The sequence below is a fragment of the Lepisma saccharinum genome, chromosome 4 (genome assembly GCF_977018435.1).
Source record: "Lepisma saccharinum chromosome 4, izLepSacc3.1, whole genome shotgun sequence".
Classification (NCBI taxonomy): Eukaryota; Metazoa; Arthropoda; class Insecta; order Zygentoma; family Lepismatidae; genus Lepisma; species Lepisma saccharinum.
Window position 1 is genome coordinate 622,645 of NC_139232.1, and position 13,829 is coordinate 636,473.

General features: G+C 37.2%; 1 protein-coding gene across 1 annotated transcript in view; it reads right to left on the bottom strand.

Annotated features, from left to right (window-relative positions):
• Nucleotides 1-1,662: 1,662 nt before the first annotated feature.
• The window catches only part of LOC145987074 (protein white-like), a 60,665-nt gene continuing 48,498 nt past the window's right edge, over nt 1,663-13,829 (bottom strand). Inside the window, exon 16 of the mRNA XM_083121532.1 lies at nt 1,663-1,912. Coding sequence (XP_082977658.1) covers nt 1,731-1,912 — 182 coding nt within the window. The 3' untranslated portion in view covers nt 1,663-1,730. The remainder of the gene's footprint in view (nt 1,913-13,829) is intronic.

A 13,829-nucleotide genomic window follows, 5' to 3' on the forward strand; every position in this document is an offset into this window, starting at 1 on the left:
GACCACTATGCCATTGGGAGGCCTCACGTTTAAAGTTCCTTGGACATCTTAGTGGCAAACCATGTTTCTATGTAAATCAAGGCATTCAGAATTAAATTCATGGTGGAGGCAAATTGCGCAGTGGTTTTGATCCACAAACAAAAATGCATGTTCAACCAGTACTTGAGCTTTAGTCTCTGGCGTACTCCTCTATTAACCGATTCAGCCCTGGATTTGCCTAATCTTTCATTGTCGGAATTGTGTTTGTCTCTATGCTGAGACACCCAGCGTCGAATGACATGGGTACCTGGGGGAAACCCTGGGGGGTAAAGGCGGTCAGGGGCGTGATGCTGATCACATCACCCCCACTCATGACCGGTTCAAGAAAGTGTGGGGTGTTACCCCCACACCTCCTATACGCCTTCATGGCATGGTGCTAAGCACAGGGGAGCACTTTACCTTTTTTTTTTCTATCCTGAGTGGAACTGGGTACAGTTGATATTTTTCCAAGGCAACAAATCCCGTCCCAGTAGCACTGACAGAATCCCACACAGGTAACTCGGTGCAAAATTCTGCTGCTTTTTTATGTCTATAGAGGTATACAGTTGAACCTTGAATTTTTTTGTCGGGAACAAACTGAATATACTTAAAATTGGGGAAACTTTTATAGCATTTTCCTCTATTGTGACCATGAATATTGAATGTATAATACAGGGAAAGGTAAAACCAAGGAACATAAAATCAGGGTTCCACTATAATACTCTTCTCTCTCTCTCTCTCTCTCTCACTCTCACTCTCACTCAGGAAAATGTAAGATTGGGGTTTCAATGTACATACATAAATGGGGAAGGTCAATGGACCATCCGGTTCTCCATGGAACATTTGCCATCTTATATCAGGTCAGTATCAGCAGAAACTTCACATAGGCTCATCCTTTTTTTCTTGTAGTATGGAACAGTACTGCCACCTATTGTAAATGCTGAATGAAAGAAATATTGTACAAACTTGCAATCACACACGTGAACTTTTCTCTATTTTCTTGCATATAGGACAGCCCTCAGTTTGTAGTATGAAATCTGTATTCCACAACATTGTAGAAACTAAATGTAACAGCAGTAACAGAGGGTTTCTATATTTGTTCAACACTTCAAAAAGATGAATGCAAGTGTTTTATTTTCACAATCACGTTTGACCGTTCCACTGTGGAGTTCCATGATTTTTGTTGGAGGTCCAGTTTCACCATATCCTCAGTGGATGAAAATTTACCTTGTGTTGCATACTGTTCTGAACCAAGCTTTGACGTGACTTGCACAGGATCATGTTTGTGGAATGAAAGTGGGGTGACCTGTCGACAATTGCATCATGTATGAAGAGACTCAACTGTTGATGTGTTTGAAAGTCTGGTTTTAGTCAGGAATTTTTATGGACTGATTAAATTATAAAGAATGCTTCCACGATTTCACTAGGATCAAACCTGCAATTAAGTTTGTCAGTTTTTAAATTCAAGCTTGATGCCGCAATTAAATTTTTTAAATTCAAACTTGATGCCATACAATTACTTTGAATTTCATTTCTGTTTCTCATGGAATTGCAAGTACTGTATTACAGTTCTGATTTATAATCTTCATGAAACTTACATTCATAATAGGAATAGTGATGCACATACACAATAAAGAGTAGGTACTGTTTGAAAGAAAATTTATTGCTAAATTACAGCAATCACATGTACTTCTGTGTATGTGTGGATATTTTTAGTATGCTGGTTGATTTTTACTTCGTCTCCACACATTTAGATAACCTATAGTATGAAGCACTACATAGAAAATTACCAGCAACAAAAAATCTCTCGGCAAGTTTTTCTCCGAAAACCCTGACTCTTCCAACACCTCTGATCCTGAACTCAAGCATGGCAGTGAGGGCTTCTTGGAGCATTCTGTAAGTACATGTTCATGGCAAGATAAATATAACAGTCATTGTTGTTAGCCCATTGTTGTTAGTCCTATTTATATGTCATTGAAGTGAGTAACATCTGGTTACAAGGTTACACAAGAATGAGTGTGTTGACACTGAAAGCGTTAATATTATCAAATGCTAATAACTGGATACAGTGATACAGTAGATTGTATTCTATACTTATTGTTAAATGTTCAACACGAGCATCAAACAATTTCCAGTTGCAATTCCAAAACTGCATAGAAGAGAATAAATTGCATGTTATTTCAAAATCTTGAATAAGATTTTTGCCAACTGATGGTCATGTGACATGAAGGAAATTGTGTTTTACCATATGTTGGTGTATTGTCATGGTAACTGAAGTGTAATGTAAATGGCTTGTGAACATTAAGCCTCGGCTGGATGTTCCTCTCAACAGCTGAAAACTGCTGACAAAATCTCCTAACATATGCTTCCAATTTCGGCGATACTCTACAAGGCTTTTCTAGAAGGATACACGAAGTGATGTAGATTCAAAAAAATCAGTTTGGGGTTCTAGTTTGGCGTACAAAAAATAGCATTAATGGGATCTGAAAAGCAGCTTTAAATGGGGCGTTTGAAGAGTTTTAAAATTTGATACTGTTTAAGTTCAATATTGTGGATCTTAGTTTTGGGAATTTATATAGATAATTCCAAACGTTTGCACAATATTTTCAACAGAAATTACATAATTTTATTATGAAAAAGACAAGTATTTAGTTCCCACGCCTTCTGAAATTCAAGGATTTTCTGCTTATGGCGCTGCTACAGTGTAGTGAGGAACACTGACCGTTCTGGCCCCCCTGGCAGGTTCCACTCAGAAATGATACCGCTAGAGGCGCTGGTGTCTGTACAGGTGCATGGCATTCTTCTGCTTATAATGGAAGTAAATGAAGTTTTTGCTGCAACATCCGATTCTTTTCCTTGTAACATTTCTTTGTATCAGAAAATTGCTATGATATTTGGTACAGTAGTCGCGAAAATATTAAAGAACATTCTGTACCGTCGATCATGACCTGTCCTTGAGTTTTTATTAACAATACGGAAGAAAACATAGGCATGGATTGTTACTCGTAATTCGTAATATGACAATTGCCACGAGAATTAATATTGTGTATGCATTATCCTGAAAGCTTCATTGATATTGTCACAAACATTATTTTTATAGAAATTCACACAGACAATACTCGTTTATTTTTCAAAGATCTGATTTACATCCGCTCGCGTGTTGTCTAACTTACCACCCAAAAACTCGCAAGCGTGAAATATGACACTTTTCGTTTCCCGCTTACTGGAAAAATGTAAACAACGCGTTGGTTGAGTTATATTACCACCATGTCTCGAAGATATGGTCCCCACTGTTTTGTGCCTGGTTGTTCTAGTGGATATCGTTCAAGTAAAGAAAAAGGGTATTTGTATATTTAGTGTTCCCAAACAAAAAGATAAATTTTATTAGCATACAAAAATAAACTCATGTACACAATCCAACGTTCGACGTCCAGCTTCACATTGCGATGCACATAAAACATATTTATGTTACTTTTCTGTGTAAATTGATGCCATTTTGTGACTGCAAATCACTCCACAAATATAACTGTTTCCATCAATTCACTTACCACCTTTCAAGACAAACAAATCTACACAATATATTCCAAAAAGTAACTAAGCCACATTACTTTCATAACAAAATTAGCACCTGTACGGATTGCACTGCCATCTATGTTGTCATTGTTTCAGGAACCAGTTTCTTGGTCGTTTTCCACACTACGTTATTCAAGGTGCTGTAGCGCTGCTGTCGCTTCTGGGCAAGCAACCCTCTGAATGTGTATTCTCCCATCTGCGGCACCGGTCATGTGCTGCTCGGGAGGGGTTTTACGTAATACAATTATAAATACTTACTAAATCTTTTGCACCGTGGTGAGACCAAAGAACTGATTTATTTTAATTTCTTGAGGCTCAAAGTAAATAATAAAATAAAAATTTAAATTAATGTTCATTATATTATGATCATAATGCATATTATTATTATGAAACTTATAACGTGCAAAATTTAATAGAACTGTAATGCTCTGTATGAATTTCGTGTAGAGTAAGAAAATTTTAATAAATTTATTTCCAAATCATGAATTTCATATGAAATTAATGCCAATCACATAGTGATCGCATCACCTTGTAATCATGGGGTCCCGAGTTCGTGTCCAACTTTAAACTGTAGGTCCAATCCCAATTAGCCTATCTGTGCATAACATTGGACTTACTACAAAAAATTAATGTAATATTTTGTGTAAAAATAGACAACTTTGACTGACGTGTCGTCGCTAAATAAACCTAAAAATTAAAAGACAAATTATACAAAAATAACAGAAAATTTATGAAGGGGAAATTTGTTACTCGGAAGATGGTAGAGGCTGGGGAAAATGGGAATCCCCTTCAATTTGAACAGTGACTGGCATTGGTAGAAGCATTCATTCATTATCTGATATTCGAGCCTATAGGACTTATGACTTTGCAGTGCATCAAAGTCAGAAATCTTAATATTTAGTTTCAAGTAGGATCCAAACTGCTCCTTCGGGATCGGTGTGCCTTCAACTGCTATTGAACCTATGGCCCTCTGATTACAAGGTGTTACCATTAAGCCATCTGGTAGGCCCTCCTTGGTAATGGTGCATAATATTTTGAATACAATTGAATTGTATTCCTTTTCCAGCAGTTTAGCGAGTAAAATTTTAAAATTTCGCTTACACTAAACTAGGGCGATTTTTTATTTTTTTCAGTTTATCGCCTCGTTTGAGCTGGAATGAGACTTGGGAGAGTCTAGAACTTGTAATACAGAAAACTCCCTTTTCTTTATAACTCCTTTATTTCTCTCTGTGTAAAACCATAGTATCTTTTTCACGATTAGGTCTTGTTCCATTTTCTCTCCCTGGCTCTTCAGATATCGAGCTTCCTTAATTTCTTGCCCTTCTGTTTCTCTCCCTCTCCACTTGCTCCTTCTCTATTTCACTTTCTCCCTTTTGCTTCTGTTTCTCATTCTCTCTTTCTATAGATTTCTCTGTTTCTCTTCCTTTATCTCTTTATCGTTCTGTACTGTTTCTTTTCTTTGTTCCTTTTCTCACACTCGTGAGAAATGTTTATCTTCATTTCTCTCAATCCACCCCTCCCTGTGTTGTTATACTCTCTTTTGGTTGGTTTTCCTCTTCCTTTTCCTCTTTTAGTCTGTCTTTCCTCTTTATTTTCACTGGAGGCATATGGCACAGTGGTTTGGATCCCACTTTAAACTGTAGGTCCACCCCTCATTAGCCTTTCTGTGCATAAAGTGGACTTAAAACCACAAATCAATCAATCAATCTTTATTTTCACTTTCATTCTCTATCCTTTGGTTTTTAAGCATCACGCTCCAGCCTCCTTTAGCCTCCCCCGCCGCTAGGGGTGTCGTCCTCCACTGGTAAAGGCAGTCAGGGGCGTGATGCTGATCACATCACCCCCACTCACGACCGGATCAAGAAAGTGTGGGGCGTTACCCCCTATACGCCTTCATGGCGTGGTGCTATGCACAGGGGAGCACTTTACCTTGTTTTACATAAATTATTGGGTGGGCTTGGGCCCCACAGACCCGTATAAATTGTTATCACTGCACACAGTCACCATAAATTGCATAACGAGAAATTTTTGTATGTAGCTATGCCATCGTAAACTTAACTGAATTCAAATGAAACACCATAAGTATGATATTGTTTACAAGTGGGTTGGAAATGATTATCCCCGATTGAGATGTGTCACTCCTAACCAGTTTTTTGATGTTTCAAAACAAGACTGGGGGAAATCCCTCCTATTGTGCCTTCAAATGACACCCTGCATTATAATTAATATATATTCGCTACTTTCAAAATTTTGATTTTCCTTTTCATCCTCTTCCAAATGAGCTTAATATGTTTCGGAATTATAATTATCTGTTTTTAAAATAACCATTAAAAAAAAGTATTTATATAAAAAAAACAACAGGAAATCTGTGTGTGCTCTTCTAAAATTGAATTTTCAATGCCCCAACTTTGTGTGTGTGTATAATATAAAAAAACACACACACAACAGAGTATATATATATAATATGGAGGACAAATTTTGTACCTTACAGATGAAAAATGTTCCTGAACCACTGTTAATGCATCATCCAAGTTCACAAATTCAGCGCTTCCCCCAAAAAAAGAAAATATATAGGAAAATATAATTATAATCTCAAATTCTTCGTACGCCAGTGCCAGAGGGTATCGAGTACTGATATTAATAACGAAAATATAAGTTTTTAGTATTTGTTGTATAATCTAAGGTTATTTATTTCTGCCGAACTTTTTGGAAGGTAAGGATTATATTGGGAACATATGGTTGTGAAGGCCAGTATCAAAGAAGATTTATGCACACTGGTACTAACATGCTTTTTGTTCATGATGGTTGCGGTAAACACGGTTTAAAATTACACGTGAAATTTAGAAGATTTCGCACTTCCGCATTGCACAATTTAATGGTTCAATCCTAAATTTCACGTAAGTAATGCTTTTTGTTATTCAATAAATATTCGATTCTTGATCTATTTGACATTCATTTCCAATTTCATTTTTTTGCGATATTAACTACACTACACCTAAGCTAGATAATGAATACGTCATGTTATATCCCTGTTCTTACACCGTATTTTTGCCCATTCAGGTAATAATAATAATAATACATTATTAATTAATTTACATATTTAATTAATGTCATTAATCTAATGTGAATACTTTAATTTCATCATTTATATTATTATTATAATTTCTGAGACTTGGTTCGGACTCCCCCCGAAATATATTTCTTGATACGTGCCTGCTTTTGACTAATCTTGATTGATTTGTTGCTTAAAGTCCACTTTATGCACAGGAAGACTAATCGGGACTGGACCTACAGTTTAAAGTGGACAGAGACCTTTATGAAATCGGGGAACTTCAGTGGCTCCTTTCAAAAAAACAAGACTGACAGTTTTGAAAGTCGAAGCAGTGAATCGTCAAGATTATTAGTCTCACAAATTACGCCAGTTTGAGTCTGATGTGAAGGAAGAAGGCAAGTTACGTCGTTCAATTATTCTGTGATTAAAACTATTTGCTTTTGTTTCTATATACTTTAAGCACAATAATGGGAATAAATATACGCAGTAATTGAATTGAATAAAATGTAGAAAAGAAGGGACAAATATTCCTATTTTGACATTTTATTTTCTTTACTTCATTTGTTATAAATACTTCGAAAGTCCAGAGCTCACAGAATCTTTTCAGGCGGGAAGTTTTCAAACATTCGTACCAATTTATATTAATTTATTGAAACTCAAATTAAATAAAAAATATTATTTTCGTTGTATAAAACGATCTCGAAGACAATCAACGCGTGTGTACCCCCACCCACCCCCCTCCTACCCGACACACACCTAGTCCAATGTTCATCCCAGCAAAAAGAAAATCTGCCGTATTAAGACAGCAACGTTTTCAAGTATGCACGTGGTGTGGAGTAGGGAAATTATTCTAAATTTCTTTGCACCCCATGAATTCAAAACATCATTTAGTATAAAAATCAGCAATTTAAACTGACGTATTAACGTGAGATGTAACTGCCCCCTTACTCAATCTCTGGCACCACGTCATTGGTTCTCATTTTCAGTATCGCTTGCTGGCCAATAATAAGTGAGGGTCGAGCACAGTGCTTTCACACAACATAAAATCCGCTTTGTATGGGCAATTGTTCTTGTGGATTATCTTTTAGATTGATATAGATGATTTCACTCCTTGTTTTAATGTTAACAACTGCACAAGCACTTCCGACAAGCAAAAGCGGCGCAGAAACATTTTTCTTCGTGAGCACAAAATTAACAATGTGGGGGCATGGAAAATTCCATTTTAGAACAGCACACATGAATTTCCTGTTTCTTACTGGAATATTTATAATTATTATTACTTAATTTTTGATAATTTTAAAAACTGATAATTCCAAAATATATGAAGATCTTGGGGCCCAGTTCTGCACTCATTAGGGATTTAATGGAAATTGTGAACAAATATAGGTCTACATCAAGGACGTATTTAGGGGGGGCCAGGGTGTCCGAACCCCCCCGAAAGACTTATCAAGTACTAAAATTTAGTAGTGAAAAATACAGCGTTATCTGTTTGGGTATGGATAAAATAAAATGCATGTGATTTTTTTTTTGGTCAAATGGAATTACCTGAAATATTGTATACAAAAGACTTAAAGGTGGGAGTTTTTATTTTTATATTGGGATCATATGGCTTTGAAGGACACGAAGGACATATTTAGGAAGGGTTCAGGGGTCCGGACCCCTTTAAGACTGACCAAGTACTAAAATTAATTAATGAAAATATTAACATTTGTTGCATAATCTATGGTTATTAATTTCCTCTGAACTTTTTAGAACGAAAGGATTATATTGGGATCATACAGCTTTGAATGGCATTACAAAGAAGATTTATGTACACTATTACTGAAAATAATATGCATAAAATATTAATCAAAAACTTACTTTTTCCAACTACATGTAATATCATTTTTGTTATTCGATAAATATTCAATTATTCGTCTATTTGACATTAATTTCATTGCCAGGGCACTTGTTTTTATGTAAATTATTCCGATCTTAACTACAGGTAATCTACGTAATGAATATCCACTGATATATTCTTATACAGTATTTTTACCTAATCGTGTAATAATATAATATTAATTTATGTATTATAATTAGTATTAACTTGATTTAATTTAATTATTTTAAATTAAACATTATTATTATTACTATTCCTGGGACACTTAACTCCCCTTTGAAACATATTTCTATATACGTGCCTGGTCTACATGTATCCATTTTAATGCCTGGTGGAATTTGAAAGGATCAGGTTGAGGATGATTCCACCCCTGTTTTAAACCGTCCCAACCTCTGGTTGTGAATGATACATCCCAACAAGGGATAATTATTTCCCACCCAGTGGATATGTAAATTACATTATTAAATATATCATTCTAATAGAGTTCCAGTTCAGATCAGTTAATTTTAGAGCCTTGGGGACAATAGTGAATTAAGGGAGAATAAAAAATGATACCAGAAAATATTTTTTTATGTAATTATGCACGTTGCGAATTTGTACAGTACAGTGCCTTCAGGCGTAAAAGGAAAAAAAATGATGAAATTTTACTTTTATTTCTCCTGACAGTTTTAAAAATTTGAAAATATTTAAATTTTATTGTTTCGGGTTAAATTAGCTGTAGTTTCAACTTTAGGGAAATAACTTGACACTTTTTCGATGTTAACAACTCTCTTGAATTCCTTATACATATAATTTAAAAGAAAAATGCGTATCCCAATTTAGCCTTTACTATAATACAAGGCCATTGCAAACAAGTTTTTCTCGGGGGGGGGGGGGGGGGTGGCTGTTGAGAAATATTGCCACCGACCTCTTGGCAGTCCTATTCGGGGAGAGTATTTGGTTTTTATTATCTCTCCATTATCATTTTTTAAATATCGCAATATGTTAAGCCTATTTACTGTCAGTGATGATCGTAAACCACCTCAGTGCAAGCTGAGTAGCAGACTGACTCACATTCTCACTACGGAGAGTCCTGACATAATGAAAGCTTTGTTTATGAATGAATCAACTGATTTATTTCGCGTGTCTCCCACTTTTGGCTAATTGCGAAGATGGTGATGAATGATGAAAAGATGAGATGACAATCACAAACACAATGGACAGCACACAATTCCCACAGAGGATTATACTCGCTATGATTCCAGACGACAAGAGTCCTGTTAGTCTATTACATGCAATTGTACTACGTGGAAGATAGGTTGATATTTGGATGCCTTCACAAAGGGATGACATACCCTTGGGGGATGAGCACGTGGAAAGGTAACAGAATGTCAAAGAAAATAAATTAGAATGAATCATGTTACTAAAGCTTAGTAATATCAGTCAATTTTCTAATGCCCTATATAAAAGTCCCTGCTCTACTTTTTTTTAATTACGTTTCGCATTCATTCCCTATTCTTTTCCTTGCTTCACGAGTTGCAATAACTGAAAATTATTTTTCCAATGTTTTGTTATGAGTCCATTTTTTACTCCAACTGTTGAGAGCGGAATTTGTACCACTCCACAATATCCTTTGTGGCAATTGAACCCCGGGAGCCTATCATTACAAGATGTTTAAAATGCTGAATGGTTTCGTTCAAGATTATGTTTGTAAGATGAAGTGGGGAATTCTGTTTTCTACACCACCTTCTTGTTGCCTAAATTTTTACTCCTGTACTACTATTAAATGTCAATGCTTTATGGGTATTTGCTTATTGCCCTCCCCTAGAAATATTCTATGCACTGTTCACATGCATTCATCCATTCTGGACACTTATCGATATCTAAAACTACTGGAACATAAGATACAAAAATTCGAATAATCGTGGGGCTTATATTTTGAGAGGGGAGGGCATAATCGAACTTGGGACAAGTTTGCAGGGGGAAGAGAATCAAAAAGTTGTCCATCTTATTAAAAAAAACATCCAGAACTATTTAACTAAATAACTGTTGTGTTTGATAAATTATAAAAACTACTGTTTTTTTCGTTGTTCCTTATGTCGCAGGAGATTATCAAAAATATCCTTAACTTGTAAATTTTAAATTTTTAATAGCCTGAAAATTTGGGGGGGGGGCAATTAATCCCCCAAACCCCTTGTCCTCACCAACTTACACCTGGGACTTTCAAACCTAAAACAAGCTACTTCACAGCGCAAAGGGGCTGCTCAAAGCAAGTTGGAAAAACTTGCTCGAGACTATGAAGAAAACATGTTTCAGGCACATCTGCCAGTAACCACAACTAAAGACCTGGAGCAGACCCATTCGCAAAACATCGCTCCTAAAATGGCATGCAACCTGCGCAACACCCTTGCTTGAGCAGCTTGTCTGCCCACCTGCCCAGATCGTTCCTGGCAGGCATTGTAGACCCACCGGGTACCCGCAGTCTTACGATACCTAGTGGGTCTCAGTTCATTCTTTCCATCAACTGCAGGCCCCTCCCTCTGCATGACGTAGTTGCTTCGAGTAGGAACTCCACCGGTCGCATCTGTCTGCAGTGTTGCCAACTGCAATAGATTTCCACTACTTAGAAAGGGAACTCAAAGCCACATCGCCAATGAAATGAGATTTAAGAATGTTGCTACCTTTGCCCCCACACACATTGAAATAGGTTTTCCGTGGCATAGACTCCATAAGAATATGTCGTAAACAACCAATAATCCAGGGCACTACTGGAACATGTCACGTTCAACGTCGAGGTCGCGAGTAGAGCAACACACTGTTCTACTGCGAACACCAGAGCCGTAGCCAGACAGGGTCCAGGGGCATTGCTGTTATCCTACCCCTCCCCCCCCTTTCTGAAGTTTGGTAAACTACTTTGTAAAATTTGTTTGCAGTGACGAGTGAAAATGTAGACTGCAGATATTACTTTACTCAAAACTTACTAAATTCACAGAATACAAAGAACAGATAGGTGTAAAATGATTTCATTTGATTTACGAGCCGAAGTCAAAGTAGCAGGTAATAATTAGAATATTTTCTCTCTGCTTCAGCTATGAATGGCAAGATATTGAAAATATATTGTAAGTATTCGAACAATATTTCTAGATTTTCTGTGTCTATATTAACTTAATGATTAGGCTACACACACAACACACACATATAATTTACTTTCATATAATACTATTAAACCTTTGAAAATGGACTTGGTTTATGAAGCCCACCCTGATAACCCATGAGTGCCCCCCACCCCCACCCTGCCAATCAATTCTGGCTACGAGCCTGCAGAGGCGCAACCACGAATTTTCTTTTGGAGGGGCAAGTATCTGGATAAACATGCCAACAACAACAACAATAATAGTAGTAAAGTAACATCAAAGGAATTATTATTCTCAAAAATCATGCAAAAAGGGGGTGGGTAGAAGTCGGTTCTAACACATTTGTGTTGAAACAAGGGATTTGAAATATTTTTTCAACATCTTAATTTCACATTAGCTAATAATGGAAACCAAGCACACAAACTGTTTTTGAAGGAAAGAAAGTGCATGATAAATGCATTCCGAATGTTCATATTGCATGTAAAATATTTTCTTTTCACATATGAAACATGGAGCGACGTAAAATAAGAAAATACATATGCAACATGTTAACACTAAATTGTGTACGTATTCAAAGTTTCTTTAATGCATATTTAAATACATTACATAATCAATTAATCAATCTCATAGCAGTGTTGGCATTGGGCCGCCATGGCATTCTCTGTTTTAAAACTTTTTTCATTTAGATCGTTCGGCTCCCAGGGCTGACCTCAGCTACCCCCTAGCTACGGCATTGAACTTGATGAGACGGTATAATATACTATAATATATTTCTACTTTCATAAAATTTGAAATCAAGGGCTTGCAATTGCCCCTCCATTCCCCTCTGCAGGTGCCCTTTGCCGTCTGGAAGGAATAATACAAGAAAAATATGAAAACTAATTCCATCTTGAGTATCCTTTAGCCTAGTTTTTCTTGTACTTTAATGTTTGCCCCCCTTGCCCAACCCCGCTAGACTTCATTTTCGTCGAAAGTTAATGAGCAATGCCTCCTGCCTCCTGTGGTTGCGCCACTGTGTGCCTGGTTAAGACACCATGTAATGAAAAACAATTAGTTTTCAATGAGGAGTTTTTTCTTTGCCCGATCATTCATTTAAATAAATGAAGCTGTAATATTGCATGCATTTCCTGGCAATAAGATAAAAACTGCTTACAATGAACTGAAATCGCGAAGTATATAAATTCTCCTTGGAGCAGAGAGCTCCTAGGACTTCGTAGGATTTTGGAGCTACATAAGTAGGCAACACTGGCTGCAGCTGTCCACGTGGTGAAGAAATGCCTGGAACGACATGCTGCTGGAGGGCTGTTTCCTTCCAGCAGGTTTTGCAGGTGCCTGGGTCTTGTTGAATGCCCAGGTACCTTGAAGATGCAGAACCCGGGTAAAGATGCAAGTCGACTCGTTGCTGTGGGCAGGCGAGCAGGTAAACCTGTTCTCACGGGGCAGGAAGCACGGGTAGGCAAAAGCTAGACTTTGCAGTACTCTGACCACAACCATTCAATCCTCAATGCCCCCCCCCCCCCCCCCACACACACACTCTTCCTTTTCTTCCCTACCAGATCGTAAAACCTGGGGTACAAGGTGCTGTAGCTGTGGTGCCAATTTGATGAAAGGGTATAGTTCATCGCACCATATTTCATCTGACGTAAGCGCAGAATGCTTTCTTGGTTAGGGAGGCTTGTTAGTTTAAATCTCTCAGCATAAGTACACTCTAACAACGAAAACATTTAACCTTGCCTGGCCTTAGAAGATTAAATACGGAGCTAGACCAAGAAGAGGTTTGAATTTGGTGGGATACGTGAGACCAGTTGCAGAAAGTCGGCAGCGAAGATGGGAGTTGTCTGATAGGGACAGAGGGAAATTGGTAGACAGCGATGCCAACGCCTCCCTCGCACTTCTTCGTACTATTGTTAGGAAAGGGACTAACGACACTCTTGAAATCGCTTTTCCTTTCAACATCCAGCTGAGGCTTAAAGATGTATTAACTCTGTAGTGCATCAGTTAATACAGTAATGGTGTCACATTCACATGGAACTTCAGAAGGCAACACCAATGTTAGCAGTTTTATCCTGTTTTGACAGCAGTTTCAATCGTACTTATGACAACATTTAAACAAGTAATAGCCCACAGTAACACCTTACATGTTTGTTTTTACAGTACAGTGGGGTCAAAGGCCCCAAGTTCAAAACTTTCCGTA